The sequence below is a fragment of the Mycteria americana genome, chromosome 3, assembly GCF_035582795.1.
Source record: "Mycteria americana isolate JAX WOST 10 ecotype Jacksonville Zoo and Gardens chromosome 3, USCA_MyAme_1.0, whole genome shotgun sequence".
Classification (NCBI taxonomy): Eukaryota; Metazoa; Chordata; class Aves; order Ciconiiformes; family Ciconiidae; genus Mycteria; species Mycteria americana.
Window position 1 is genome coordinate 28,779,326 of NC_134367.1, and position 14,006 is coordinate 28,793,331.

Sequence of the window (14,006 nt, forward strand, 5' to 3'; positions counted from 1 at the left end):
GAGCATGACATCATAGGCTATGGAATAGCCCTTTGGTCAGTTGGGGTCAGCTGTCCCAGCTGTGTCCCCTCCCAGCCTCTGGCCTACCCCCAGACTACTTGCTCGTGGGGCAGTCTGAAAAACAGAGAAAGCCTTGACGCTGTGCAAGCACTGCTCAGCAATAGCTAAAACATCCCTGTGCTATCAACACTGTTGTTCATAAATCCAAAACACAGCACCGTACAAGCTGCTGTGAAGAAAATTAACTCCACCCCAGCCAGAACTACTGCAGGGAGGTAAAAATAAATAAATTTTTAAAATACCTCCGCAGGAAATCGAGGCTTTGATAGTTTTCTTGCTCTTAAAAACAGTATGATTCCTCTGCAAAGTGGTCATTATAACAGGTAAGCTGCAGAGAGAATCATGTCTGTACAGGATAGTTCAACTGATACAGTTAATGATAGGGGAAGTAAGGAATTTCACAGTTTAGGTTGATTTGATAGGTTTTTGTCCAACAGCTTCAAAAGACAGCTTTTTTCCCATAAAAAAAAATTTTGACTATTTAGAGGGGACTAGTTTGTTCATTATTTCTTCTTCTCCAGGTTTGATCATTCTCCTTGTGACCCAACAGTCACATTACATGGACCCCCAAATAATGCCGTTGCCTGTGTGATATGCTGCAAAAGATTTTCAACCTCTCAGCAGTACAGTGATCATCTTTTATCTAAGGCAAGATCATAAGGATAAGTAACTTGCCTGACTGAGCATAGTAGAGGGGTTTCAAGATGTATAATTATGCACTGATATTTTTTTTTTTCCTTTTAACCATTTTTCTCTCCTTTCCCTTCTTTTAGTCTTCAAGATAGTTTTTCTTATTCTGCTGTATTTCAAACACCTGGTGTATCCTGACAGTACTCCCATTAGATCTGACCATTAGGTTGTACTTTCCAGCATACCTTTGAGAGGACCATAGTTCTGTCTTGAACCTCTTGTCTCTCTATTGGTGCTGTCAAAAGGTATTCCCTTTTTTTGCATCTCCAAAACTATGAAAGATAAAGGCAAGAAGTTAGGGTGAAATAAGTGACAGTAAAGAGAAGCAGCAGAAAGGAGAGGGGAAAAAGAGGCAACAGAATGAGAAAAGAAACTTGGGTGATTCAGATGCAACTGTTTCTTTTCTGTTTCCAGTCTCTCTGATAGATGTATTTGCTGCTACTCACTAGTTAACTTACAGAAGGAAAAAGGATAATCTAGCATTTGAGTTTTGATTTGAATATAAGCTAATAGTATTTGCTTTCTTGGTTGTTCCTCCCTACCTCCACTCTTTTCACTTCTTTTTTTGATAATGCTCCCTCTCTCCCTTCTGTTTGTAACTTACCACTGTAAAATGTCAGTTCAATGACAGATGCTCAGGAGTTATCTTCTGGGTGCGTGATTTTATTTAAGCAGTCTGGTGTTGAATTGGATAATGGATAGCATTTTTCAAGTTCAGTGTTTTAATAACAAGTGCTGTGTACCCACCTAGTCCCCAGAAGCTGTGTCAAATTCAGGGGAAGTTTTAGATACTCTAAAAATTGGACTACTTTTAGCTGGTAGTAGTAACTCCTGATGCATAGTCATACCTGACAAGCTTGAAAGATTGCATCATAGTTTGTCCCTGCTCTTTTTCCATTGCTTCCAAGTTGTGTGCCTGTGGTGTGTCCAGGGGCACTAGCAGAAGTTACAGACAAGTTTGGGGAAATGGAATGGCTCTTGCAGCAGGCAAGAAGATGGGATTATTTTGGTGTGGAAGGACGTGGAGATAATCCTAAACAAAGCTGTGGAAGAAAGCATAAGCATATCATGAAGATTCTTTGAGTGACATGTCAGAAGCAAAATTAAAGGATTTTTGCCCTGTAGGCAGAGATCTGAAGTTGATGCAGAAGGCAAAGGGGGTGGAAGAAGTTGACTTCGATCAAAGTCATGGGCCTGTCAGGCTACTCTGAGGAGCATCATTTTGAGAAGTTGGAGGTTAGCAAGATTAAGGAAGAACCAACATGAGGAAAAACAGCTGCTTCAGTGACAGAAGAAGCTTTTTCTGAAAGCCTGGGTAAAGGGACTAGCTAAGAATTAATGGAGCCCATAGTTCCTGGGGAAGGTGGTTGCTCCCAGTGGTGCAAGAAGGGAATGGAAAAGTTGCCAGTGTAGTAAGGATGAGTAGCTGAGTTTGACACTGGCAGTTTGGCCAGTCCCTTGGGTCTCACAAGCTGAAGTGCATAGGGGTAGGCTGTAGATAAACATAGATGTGGTAGCTGAAAACCTAAAAGTGAAAATATTACCACAGAAGGGAGAGAGGAATGGAGGGACATGAGGAGAACTGAGACTGACTTCTTGAATATTTTTCCTAACTAGATCATTTTTTCTTCCAGCTAAATGAAAATGACGGACATAAAAAAGATCTCCCTCCACAGCATATCCAGTGTTTTGCATGCCCATACTGCTTCCTCCTTTTCACCAAAAGAGACGAATGCTTGCAGCATATGTCAGGAAAGAACCACTTCCTCCAGGTTTCTAAATTGAGTGGTATGTTGCTACTAAGTGTACTGCTTTTCATTCCTTCTGATAATTGATCCTTACGATACAAAATTACTTACATTTTTCTGCTGTGTGAAAAAGCATAAGGTTTTTAAGTTTGTTTTTAGTGAATTCTTTTTTCTTTTAAGGTCTTAAATGTGATACAGTTCTATAAGAGGAGATGCTTTGAAATTCTTTTTTTTTTTGTAGAAATTATTCCTCCATCACAGTTGCTGTAATGAGAAGGAGACTTTCCTTTATCTCCATGCTGTCAGGTCTCTCATACAAGCTTTTCATCTTCCAGTGACTCTGTGCAACAGTATTTAGAACAGTATGTCCTAAATAAGTTTACGTTTAGTATGTTGATAGGAACTCGGACCAAAACACATAAATTTCTTTTTCAATTCCAGTCAGACTGGCTGTGATGTTCCTTCCCCTTACTGTACTGTCTGAAGTCTGCTGGAGGCTATTTTTCTTGTCGGTGTCCTTGGCATTCCTGATGGAAAGGACCTGTGAAAGTTTCTTCTCCATATAATTGCAAATTTAGCCTGCTTAGCTGGAACAGTGCTGCTGGTCTGATGCCTTGTACTGGCTGCATTGCTACTGAAGGCTAAAATACTGGTTATGTTGTGAGCTGGTAACATCCTGAGCCGTACTTACTAGATTCCACAGAAGATACCTGTCTGATTGTGGTCTTGAAAACAGCAGGGTTAATGACCATCATAGCTGTCCTGACTTTTTAGCTTTGACATAAGCACTAGGCATTAAAGCATTTACTTTAATGTTAGGTAAGTGGCCGAGACAGATGGAGTGGACTTCTTGAATAAGAAGGTGCCATATTTTATATAGTGTAGCTTGCAGGCTAAGCCTACATGGCCAAAAGGATTGGTCTAGTTATTTCTCATCTTCATAACTGTATCTTCTACTTCTGCCCTCCCCTCGAGTGGCTGCAGGAAGTGTACGGTAAAGACAGGCTTTGAAGGAATCTTCTTGCAGGTCGAGTCAGTACTGCCATATTCATGGAAGTGACAATCAGCTGCATGGTTCTGAGTTCCCTTATGTATTGTAAATCTAATGTACTTTTATTCTCAAATAAGTTATTAATTCTGAATGTGCTGACTGTAGATGCCTTTAAAATCAGGCCATAGGTTTTAAAAAAGATTAGTGGTGAGCTATTGCTTTGAAAAGATTAAAAGCACAAAATAGTATTTTCTTCTTTAGAGATGGATAGTGCTTAGCTCAGAACAAAAAAAGGAAGTGCTCCATTTTTTCCTTTGCATTGGTAGATCTTCATGATTAATATTATCAGCATGGTCTGTAAGATCTGGCAGTGAAGTTAGTTGAAAGGCATAACCTCAGATTACTGCCTGCTGATCATCACATCTTACTAAACAGAACATTCAAAGAGAATTTGCCTCCTAAGATGCAGAACATTAACAGCAATATATAGTTCATAAGCCGTTTCCCATTCTCTTTTCAATAGAAAATTTTTTATTCTGCTGGTACCTGGAGTTAGACATGGAGTATGTACTTGGAACAACAGAAAGTCCTGCATTTAAAAATTTAAGGATAATTAGCATTGAGGATGGGAAAGAGAGAGAGATGGTCAGAGTATGTGGGAACTTGTTAAATTAATTGCATACTTTTTTCTTTTTTAAACACACTGTGCCTTTAAACAAAAGTGTACGTAGTAAGAGTAGACAGGTAGTCATAGATGGAGGGGAAAAAGGTCACTAAGAACCTTCCTAAGAAAGAGATCTGACCTGATCTTGTAGAAGGAGGAAAGGGGAAGCAGAGTCAGTCACCAGTATGAAGAAGCAAGATGCAAACAGATTCAGATACGAGATTGTTACAGAAGTTTAAAAACTTAATGCAGTTTTACTTAAAGCTTCCATTGCACAATTACTGTGACTCAGCTGACACCTGGTAACTTGCTTTCTGAACCCTGTGACAAATGAGTACAATAGTAACTGTCATCTGAGAGATGAAATACTGAAAGAACTCTTTAACATGTGGTTGCACTTTCTGCCATTCCATATTATAGACGGAATGAAGGCTGGCCTTCCTCTACCTTTCCCATCCTATGCAAAGAACCTTCTGATATCTCTGTGCAAAGAGGTCCCCTTCCAAGTGAAGTGTATATCCTGCTACCAGATATTACGCTCGCATATGGAATTAACGGCTCATTTCAGGTTTGTGAGAGACAGCTATCTTTTTATAATGTGAACATCCATAGATCGATAACAGATAGGCAGATGTGTTAGTAGTGCTAGTGGATTTCAGGGCATCTAGGACCATCTGAATGTTGACTTCTGAGTAAACTATCAAAAAATTGCCCCCTTTCCATGTCTTTTACCCCGCCTTACCCCACACAATTCATTGCAGAATGTTGATCGATGTCTGTATCCTTTTTGTTACTTTCTGTAACAGAACAACAGAACTTGGTCTCTGTTCCACTATTTCTAAGTTGGCAGCATTTGGTTTCTAAAATGTACTGAGTCAAAAACATAAGCATTAAACTAAGTGTTAATTTTGGAAATTAGCACCTAATTCTCTTTAAAGTGCAGAAACTAGATAGGCATTGCATGTTTTTGTTGGCAAGCTAGTAGGTGAGTCAAAGTAGACTCTATTTCCAGAGGACACTATTTCCACGCACTAATTGCTGTAGCTGCTGGGTAATATTTCAAAGTACATCTGAAAGTTTAAAAATGTTTCAGGTTGTGATAGAACCTCTTTATTTTTTTTTAATCCATTCTAGAACACGTTGTCGTAATTCTGGGCCTGTGGCACTGTCAAAGAAGAGTATCTCCCAAGTTGCAGAGGTATTTAAAACAAAAGGTCACTGTGAGAACTGTGATAAGCTGTTTGCTGATAAGAATCAGATCACCCAGCATAAGCAAACCACTCAACATAACATTAAAGTTCTTACTACAATGGAAGAGTCCATCTTGATGTTCTGTCATATCAATGGAAAAAATAAAAATCAGTCTCATTTGTGCCATATTGTGGATCGGTCAAGACCACTGCTTAAAAGACATTTGACTGCGAATGACTGTACCAGTGAAAGGGGGTCTACTCCTTCAAAACGGAAGAGCAATTTAAAAGATAAAAATGAAGATCATGTAGCAAACCAAAGTCAAGGTAGCACTTGCAAAGTAAAAGCCTGGTTTTGTGAATGCCTTCAAAAGTTTTTTACAGAAGAGTCAGTAGAAAAGCACATTTTATCAGCAAATAGGATCTGTCACAAGTGTGCCGTGTGTGGAAAGCTTGCTGAAAATTCAAGCATTATCCGCCTGCATATGAGTCGATTCCATGGGGGAGCACACTTGACTAATTTTCTTCTCTGGTGCAGAGCATGCTCTGTAGATCTTCTCAGAGAAGAGGATATTATGGGACACGTGACTGAATTTCATGGTGGACATAGTTACTATTATGAGCAAGAAGCTCTAGAAGATGAACCTATGCCATCTGCTTCTGATGCAGGATGCATTTCTGCAGGTGAAAGGAAAGAGTGCAGTCCTAGTCCTATGGAACTCTCCCCTGAAAAAGGTCCTATTCTGGGAAAATGGCAATGCCGCATTTGTGAGGAGATGTTTGAATCTGAAGAGAGCGTTAAACAACATTGTATGTCCTTAGAAAGCCATGCATTTCACAGATATTGCTGTGGCTTATGCAGAAATCACTTTCGGAAAGTAGGAACGCTACAGCGACACTTCCAAGAGCATCATAACCAGGAGATGCAGACTAAATACTTCTGTGGCCTTTGTGGTAATCTTTTCTTTGACACAGAAGAAGAATTTCTAATCCATTATAAAGAGATTCATAGCATGGACTATGCATTTGTGCCTGAGCAGATGGAAGTATCAATAAAAAAAGAGGAGGACTTCCTCCCAGTAGAAAAAGGAGACCATTTAACCTGTGGTTGCCGGACAACTTATGTCTCCAGAATAAACAGGAGGAACGATTATGTGAATTGTCAGAAAGCCATGCTGCAAAAAGGAAACTTATGGTTTCGATGCTGCTTCTGTTCTGCAACTGCACAGAATTTTGCTGATTTGAACAGTCATCTCGACAGTCACACGTCAGTGAAACATAAGGAAGAGATGTATGTTGTTAGATGTGCTGCGTGCAACAAAAACTTCGACGATCTTCAGAGTGCACATCAGCACTATCACATGAAACACTGCTTCTTGCAGAAACCTGATCTATCAAGTCTTGCATCAGAATCGGAAAATACAGTATTCAAGTTCACAGCAAGTGGGGCTTGTGTGGACAGAAAACCTCACAAGCTAAAACTTCAAGCATCTCCATCCAAGACTCAGGAACGACCACAGTTGTCTACTCTGCAGGGACCAATACAGGAAAAGAAAGAAAAAAAAGAGAACTTGGTACATTCTGAAGAATCTGGTGAAGGTTTGTAGATTATTTTTTTTTTTCACATTAGAAAAATATTGTTGTCTTTAATACACTTTGTTTCAATGTCAGGACAAGTATGTGGCATACCATTTGCCTACATCCAGTCTATAAATCAGCTCAGAATTTAATATTTGTTATTTCTCAAAGCTGCATTTTGAATTCTTGGTATTTGAGTCCAGAACTTGGACTCAACAATTTATTGCTGTATGCATGAAGTCTTTAAAAAACAAAAAGTAGGCAGGTGTGAGAACCCTGGGTCTGAAAAATTTAACTTTTAAATTAGTTGGGAGCATAATTTGGTGTTAAAAGGAAGAGGACAATCAAAGACCCCAAATAGAGATCTGAATCCTAGAAATGTAAAAGTAGTCTATAATACACATTCATGAGAAACTTGCCTTCTTTGTATGTATCAGTCTTTATGAGCCTGGTGGTGCTTTCTTTGTGGGCAATCCTATTATAACACCATCTTCTCAGTTTCCTTTAGCTTGCCAAAAAATAATTTCAGCTGAGAACTTAAATTCTCAGTATGTATTAGGGTTTTTTTGCCTTGAGCATGCACATTTTTTTTTTAAGTTCATATCACTTCTAAGAATGATATAAAGAATGCTGAAGGTGTACCTTGTGTTCAAAAAATTGGAAGTGTTTTAATTACTTGTGGTGTCATAATGCTTTTGATTAAAAGGTTGACATTTGATATACAGCAAAAAGTATGTCTCTAAACATTTTACAGGCTTTTATGCATGTAAGCAATTAAGTGTCACAGAGACTTGCCATAGTAGGGGGTGCACAGTTGAATATTAAATGGACTATGAAAATGTCTCAGTGCAGGACAACAGCTTTCTGTGCTTACCACAAAACTATCCAGCTCTATACCACTGTATAGCTAGATTCTACTTTCTTCTGTCTGATTTGTGCATTACTAAATGCTGCTTCAGTTGATTTAAAAACGATGCAATCGCCAAATAGGATCATGTTTTGTAATGTTTAGCTTATAGAACAGTTGAATACGTGAATTTTCAAAAGCATATCTAAGTTGATGTATGTTGGTTGACCAGAAAGTCAGGTGAACTTTAAATGCATCCTTTTTATCCCATTGAAGATGGTGAACTTCCTGATCTTGACTACCTGAGTACCATGACTCACATTGTGTTGGTGGATCTGGACAACTGGGGAAGCTTATTCACGCAGCTGCCAGCTAACCTCAACCAAGGGACATTTATCTGGGGCTTTCAAGGTAAAAAGTGGTTGAAGGAAATAGGAAGATAAGATTAACAAGTCTACACGAATACTTAAGCAGAAATGCTTTGAATCTGAGAGAATGAAGAACAGGAACAAGCAGCCACCAGGGCTTCTTAAGTCACAGTGTCACAGGCACCATGTAATAGAAATGTTCTTGAACTTTTCTAACTCAGTCTTGACCTCCTCTGCTCTTATTATTCCATGTAGAATATTGTTGCAGAATTGCTAAATGGTTTAGGAGTCTTTCTGGCTTCCCTGCTGAAGTTACTTGGGCTGTATCCTACTAAGTTTTCATAATTATCAGGATAGCCATAATACTCAGAGATTATTTTCTTTCTGACTGCCAAGTCCTTGTCATAGTGTTCTTTTTCTTTTTAGTTCCAAAAGGCATGATTTTACATTCTTGTACTTGAATTTTGTTCTGTCTCTGGCTTGCTCCTTAAGGATGTCCCTGGTCATCCTGTACATCAATAGGTGTATCTCACATCTGGAAGATACCAGTAGTGGTACAAGGTGGTTGATGGAACTCACATTGTTATGGGTTTGTAAGAAAACTTTTTGTGACGTCTACCAATAGCATCCATTTAACTTGATGCTTTTCCTTACCTGACTATTCTGGAACCAACTTCTTGTCCACCTCATGCTTTTTCTACTGGTTTTCTCTGTATCTGCTTTTATAAGCATTTTGCCTGTGGTACATTGAATACTTCAGTAAAGTCCAGATAAGGGATAGTTTCAAAATATTTATTGCCTGAAACATAGGCATCATCTTAACAGACTTGTAGGAATTGTCAGGCGTGTTTTACACTTAGTAAACACCATTGCACTGCACTTCTTTATTTAATGTTCTTGATTATGTCTTCCTTTTAAAGATAATCAAGAACATCCTGAAAGCTGAGAGTTTTCATGCTGCTGAGGTTGGACAGAAAGGCCTGTTGATGCCTGAATCACTTCCCCTCCCCTTAGAAACAGGTATTCCAGTTAGCTGATGAAGGCAGAGCAAGTATGTCTGTTAGTGTAAAGTGTAAGTTCTTCATACAACTGTGTTCCTGGACCTGTAGTCTAATGTCTGGTTGTTAGGAGTTCTGGGGATGAATCCTCTGGTCTTCTCTGTTATGCTCCTGAGTTTTGTGGTCTGCTCAGGCATTACTTCTGTATCATTACCTGTATTGTCATTACCTAGCCTTTTGCCTCTCTGTGCAGTAAAAGTATTCTTGCGCACATACACTCACAAAGCTAGAGAAAATACTGATTTTGGGGGGATTTAGATTATACCTAATCATCCTGGATTTCTATTTCATCCTTGCTGCCTGGCTGTTCCATTTATTTATATTCTCTTTTCTATATAGCTGAACAACCTGTTGTTTCTTCTTACTATCTTTTATGAGGCTTTGCCCAGCTTGACTTCTGGTCAAATTTCACTTCACCTCTGCACTTCTTGACTTCTAAGGCTATTGTGATTTGGGGTTTGGTTGTGGCTTTAATTGGTGAAGGTTTGTTGTTTATTTTTATAGTTATTCAATCCACTTGGCCTTGGAAAAACTTTTTTTTTCTCTTTCTACAAATAAAAATAAGAAACTCTTAGGAATCTGACTTTAATAAATGTCAGGCCTGTTTGACGTCTACAGTCCAAAGCTACTCTGTCTGGATTTTATAAAGAATTATTTAGTAAAGAATAATTTTTCACAGTTATGTCAAACTTTGCGCACTTGAATTCAGACACTTGCTTTCAGTTGTACTTTGTTATTCTATTTAATTTAATCAAAACTGGTTTGTCATTAATTGACCCAAGCTTGTTTGTTATGACAGGGTCTTCTGTGCTGTTACTATTATTTTCCAAGGTTAAAATGCCCTGGTTTTATTCAGTAAGAAAAATTGATTGAACCCAGGAATGTCTGAACTGTATTATTGTCAGAAATGTCTCTTCTCTGACCTATCTAAGAAAGAGAAATAATCCATAGTACAGTCTTAGTGTTGCTAATCTATTGTTAGGAACCTCTATTAATACGATAATCTTACCCAAAGGTACTTCTGTGCTAGTTAAGACACTGTGCCCAGGGATGTTCCAAACACGGGTGCCTGCTGGCACAGCCCAGCCCATGTCAGTGCCACTGAATTTCTTGCTTCCCAAGCGGGGTTGCTGCATGCAGGCTGCCTTGTGGGAATGGACCCTGGAGCACTTGAACTGAAAAAACCCACGCTGAAGAGTTAATGGTGATTCAAATGGACCATGTTCATATCGGAGAACACTTCAGCAGTTTATTAGTGTCAACTCTATTGTTACAGAGCCTGTGAACACTAAGGCTCCCAGGCACATCTGGATTTATTGTTGTAGGTGCCCTCTCATAATAATGGTTTACAGAGTTATTTGATGCATGCTATTCTTGTTTGTTTAGCCTGTGAAAATACAGCAATGTCTTTGTCTCCTCTGATTTTTTTCTGCATTTCCCAAACAACATTTCTGATTTTTTAATTATTATTTTTATATGATACTTTTGCATTATTTCTGTTATTCCTATTGCTAATACAGCCTTAGTTTTGCTTTGAGTTCCTCCATTGTATTGCCCAGGCTCTGCATGGTTTCCATTTTCAGATATTCAGTTGTCCTTCACCCATTTGTGGTCTAGCTCTGCCAGAGTAAATACAGTTCTGTCATTGTTTTCAGCTGTCCTGGTCAAATGTTTATGTTGTACCAAAAAGCCAGGGTTGGTGATTACAAGTCTTTCCCAAATAGCACTGACCAAGACTGTCACAACAGCTGAGAACAACTTGCAAATACTACTTTTTCTCATGGACAGATACCCCTAAATCGTTTCTGTGTAGTCCGTTACTAAATCTTTGAGCTTTGAGATAATTTTTGATACTGTCTTATAGCCATTAGGCTGAAAGGGGGGGAGGGATGGACCACCACAGGAGAAATCTACTGAAGATTGCTTCTACTTCTTTGTCAGACTGGGGGCGGGCAGGTTGGAATACACAATCCTCTGCAGCCTGTTTACTTGAGCCTTAGTTTCAGGTGTCTTCACGTGAAGTGCCATCAATGACTGCTTTCACTTTCATTCAGAATCCTTTCCTACATCCAGCTGCTCTGTCACCTGGTAGATAAAGCAACATTTTTTCCTTCCCATTGCAGACCCATTATTTCTTAGCAATTGGGAATGTCATTACATTCTTATTCACTTCCTTCAAATTGTCCTTCCATTTGTTTTTCTTCTTGTGTTGTCACAGTAACTGCAAGCTCTTCTGTTTTTCCCCTCTCTTCTTGAGAGACTTGCTGCTCCTTTCCTTTCCATTGCAACCTGTTTCAGCCTGGTATTCTTTTTATCTGTAGCAGGCCTGTTACTCAGCTCATCTCTATTATCCAACTATTTTCTCATCCAGTAAGTACGTGTTTTAGGGTACTGTTGAGAAGATTCCTGCACTTTTTTTTTTTTCCCAGTTGTAGCCACATTTTATCCTTGACTGCATCCAGGTGTTTGTCAGGGCTGTAGCATTTGTTTCAGCTGTTGCTCCAGTTCTTGGATCTTCTTTTTAAAGAGTTCTGACATGCGATGTGTCAGGCAGTTATAGAGTGCATTGGAAACAATCTTGGGCATTACATTAGTAAAGGGTTCCCTAAGAGAAGTGTTTCTGTTACTTTCACTATGTTCCCAGAGCTCCTCTGCTTCTGCACGTTAACCGTAAGTGTGCTTAAAACTGGAAAAAAAATACATCCTTGCGTCTAAATGCACACAATTTCTAGAAGATAAATCTTTCAGGATTAGAGGAAAAATTCATACAAAATTGAATGAGTCTTTGTGTAGGACCAGGCTGGGTACTTAGCTACTTTTTCCTTTTTTGCTTACTAACCCGAGAACAAGAATCCTTTGAGGATTTTGGTTATATGTTTATTTTAGCTTTCACATTGGTCAAAATAAATTCTGTCTTTAAATCCAGATTTATCTTTGCTTTTGCCTTCTTGCATTCTTAATTCACTGTGGCATTTCTGGTTTGTTTTTGTTTTGTTTTGCTTTTTTTCCTCCTTCTTCACTGTTTAGGAGGATACAGCAACTGGAAACCTCCAGTGCAGTGCAAAATTTACAATTATCTTAAGAGGATTGGATGTTTCTTTCTTCATCCACGTTGCGGTACCAGAAGAGAAGCAGCAGACTTTGCTCTCTGTGTTCATGTAAGTTAGTGCACACTTTCTTGATTGTTGTTGTGTTTGTTTATTTATTTGTTTTACAACAACTTTATTTATTGTTGTGTTTCTGTACCCAGAGAAGAGTGGCAGATGATATCTGCTATTGATGTTAAGTACTAATTACAGATGAGACTCTTAGAAGTCACATGAAGAGAATCTATGTCCACTAAAAAGGCTGATAAACCTGTCACTGAATTGAGTGGAGACAGCCTGTTGAGAAGTGAGGTTGTTCGTTTCTTTCTTTCTTTCTGTAGGAATATGAAAGTTAGCCCAAGTAGGACATCAGTCTGCTGTGGAGGGGAAGGGGGCTGGTTAGGGAATGAAGAATAAAAAACCACAGTTCTTGCAGTTTCTGTTTCAGAGAGAAATGTAACTCCTGCCTCACTCTTCAAGTAGGCCAAAGCTAGAACCATCTTTAAGATGGAGTTGGATGGGTGCCAGTTTCAGAGACCCTGTTGGGCTGGCAGAGCAGTGCCTCTGTGTTCAGTAGACCTAGGGCTTTGGCTGAGTTGGGAGACATGCAGGTGAAGGACAGGAATCTGGGATGCCATGGGGACTCACGTTCTTAATATAGTGCTTTATCAGTTAGATAAAACTACTTGAGAATTTAATTATATGATAAAGTGTGTTTTGCAACAGTGTTTGTATGTTACATTACACTTTTTATGATTCTTAAAATGCTCTGCACAGATGACTTGTGTTATGCGGAAATGGTTCTGAAATGCTGCTTTTTAGGAATTTGTTCCATACTCTATCTGTACTGTTCTGGTCACCATTTCCTATATCTATTGTCATATGTATGGAATAAATGCAGTGTCAAACTGTTGAAATAATACCTTTCACAGTAGTATAATGTGCATTGGACCATAAAAGCAGAGGTAAGTTGCTGTAGAAAGCTTTCCCATGAAGACCTGTCTTACAAAAAGCTAGCTAAACCCCATGAAATAAAAACATGATCTCAGTTCAACAGTTGTCATTTGTGTCTGTACAGGCTGGTCGTCTGGATGAGCACCTGCCCAAGCAAATTCCTTTCACTATACTTTCTGGAGACAAAAGCTTCCTGGAACTGGAAAGTCAATTTAAGATGACACAGCGGTCAGCTCGCATCCTAAATCCTCACCACATTGAAGGAGACATGATGTGTGCCTTGTTAAACAGCATTTCAGATACCACAAAAGGTAGAAAGTAAACATTAAACTCAATCTTTCCAGTAAACCAATAGTTCTTTCCAATAAAAGAATTGGATGCTTGTGCTGGTAACACGAGCTGTTGTTTGATGCTTCATGTATTGTACTGGTATTTCAAAGAAATATAGATCAGAAAATCAATTTGCTTGGGGCAAACTTTGAAACCAGACTTAATTAAGCATTTTTATTCAACATAACAAACTCTCTCTTCCCTGTATTCTTTATTATAGCAGGAGGAAAAACTGTTGTTTCGGTCTGAAAACTCCTTTCTAGTTAAAGAGAAGCTATTTAAAGCACTCTCATGTGCATATTTGTCAATTTGTACTCAAATCTGCTTTACTTGATTTGTTCTGGGTCTGAAACAAACATGACCCTGCTAAAGCATAATTATTTCCCAAAATAGCTCTGCCTATTTTAACTTTGATTGTCCTCCTGGCCACTTCCAGTCACTG

The 14,006-nt window shown here is 38.8% G+C and overlaps 1 protein-coding gene across 3 annotated transcripts in view; it reads left to right on the forward strand.

Annotated features, from left to right (window-relative positions):
- ZNF451 (zinc finger protein 451) overlaps nucleotides 1-14,006 on the forward strand; it is a 40,043-nt gene that overhangs the window by 13,253 nt on the left and 12,784 nt on the right. For all 3 annotated transcript variants that reach the window (XM_075498122.1, XM_075498123.1, XM_075498124.1), the window contains exons 7-13: nucleotides 582-708; nucleotides 2,385-2,538; nucleotides 4,574-4,721; nucleotides 5,288-6,942; nucleotides 8,045-8,179; nucleotides 12,222-12,352; nucleotides 13,359-13,545. In XM_075498122.1, coding sequence (XP_075354237.1) covers nucleotides 582-708; nucleotides 2,385-2,538; nucleotides 4,574-4,721; nucleotides 5,288-6,942; nucleotides 8,045-8,179; nucleotides 12,222-12,352; nucleotides 13,359-13,545 — 2,537 coding nt within the window. The remainder of the gene's footprint in view (nucleotides 1-581; nucleotides 709-2,384; nucleotides 2,539-4,573; nucleotides 4,722-5,287; nucleotides 6,943-8,044; nucleotides 8,180-12,221; nucleotides 12,353-13,358; nucleotides 13,546-14,006) is intronic.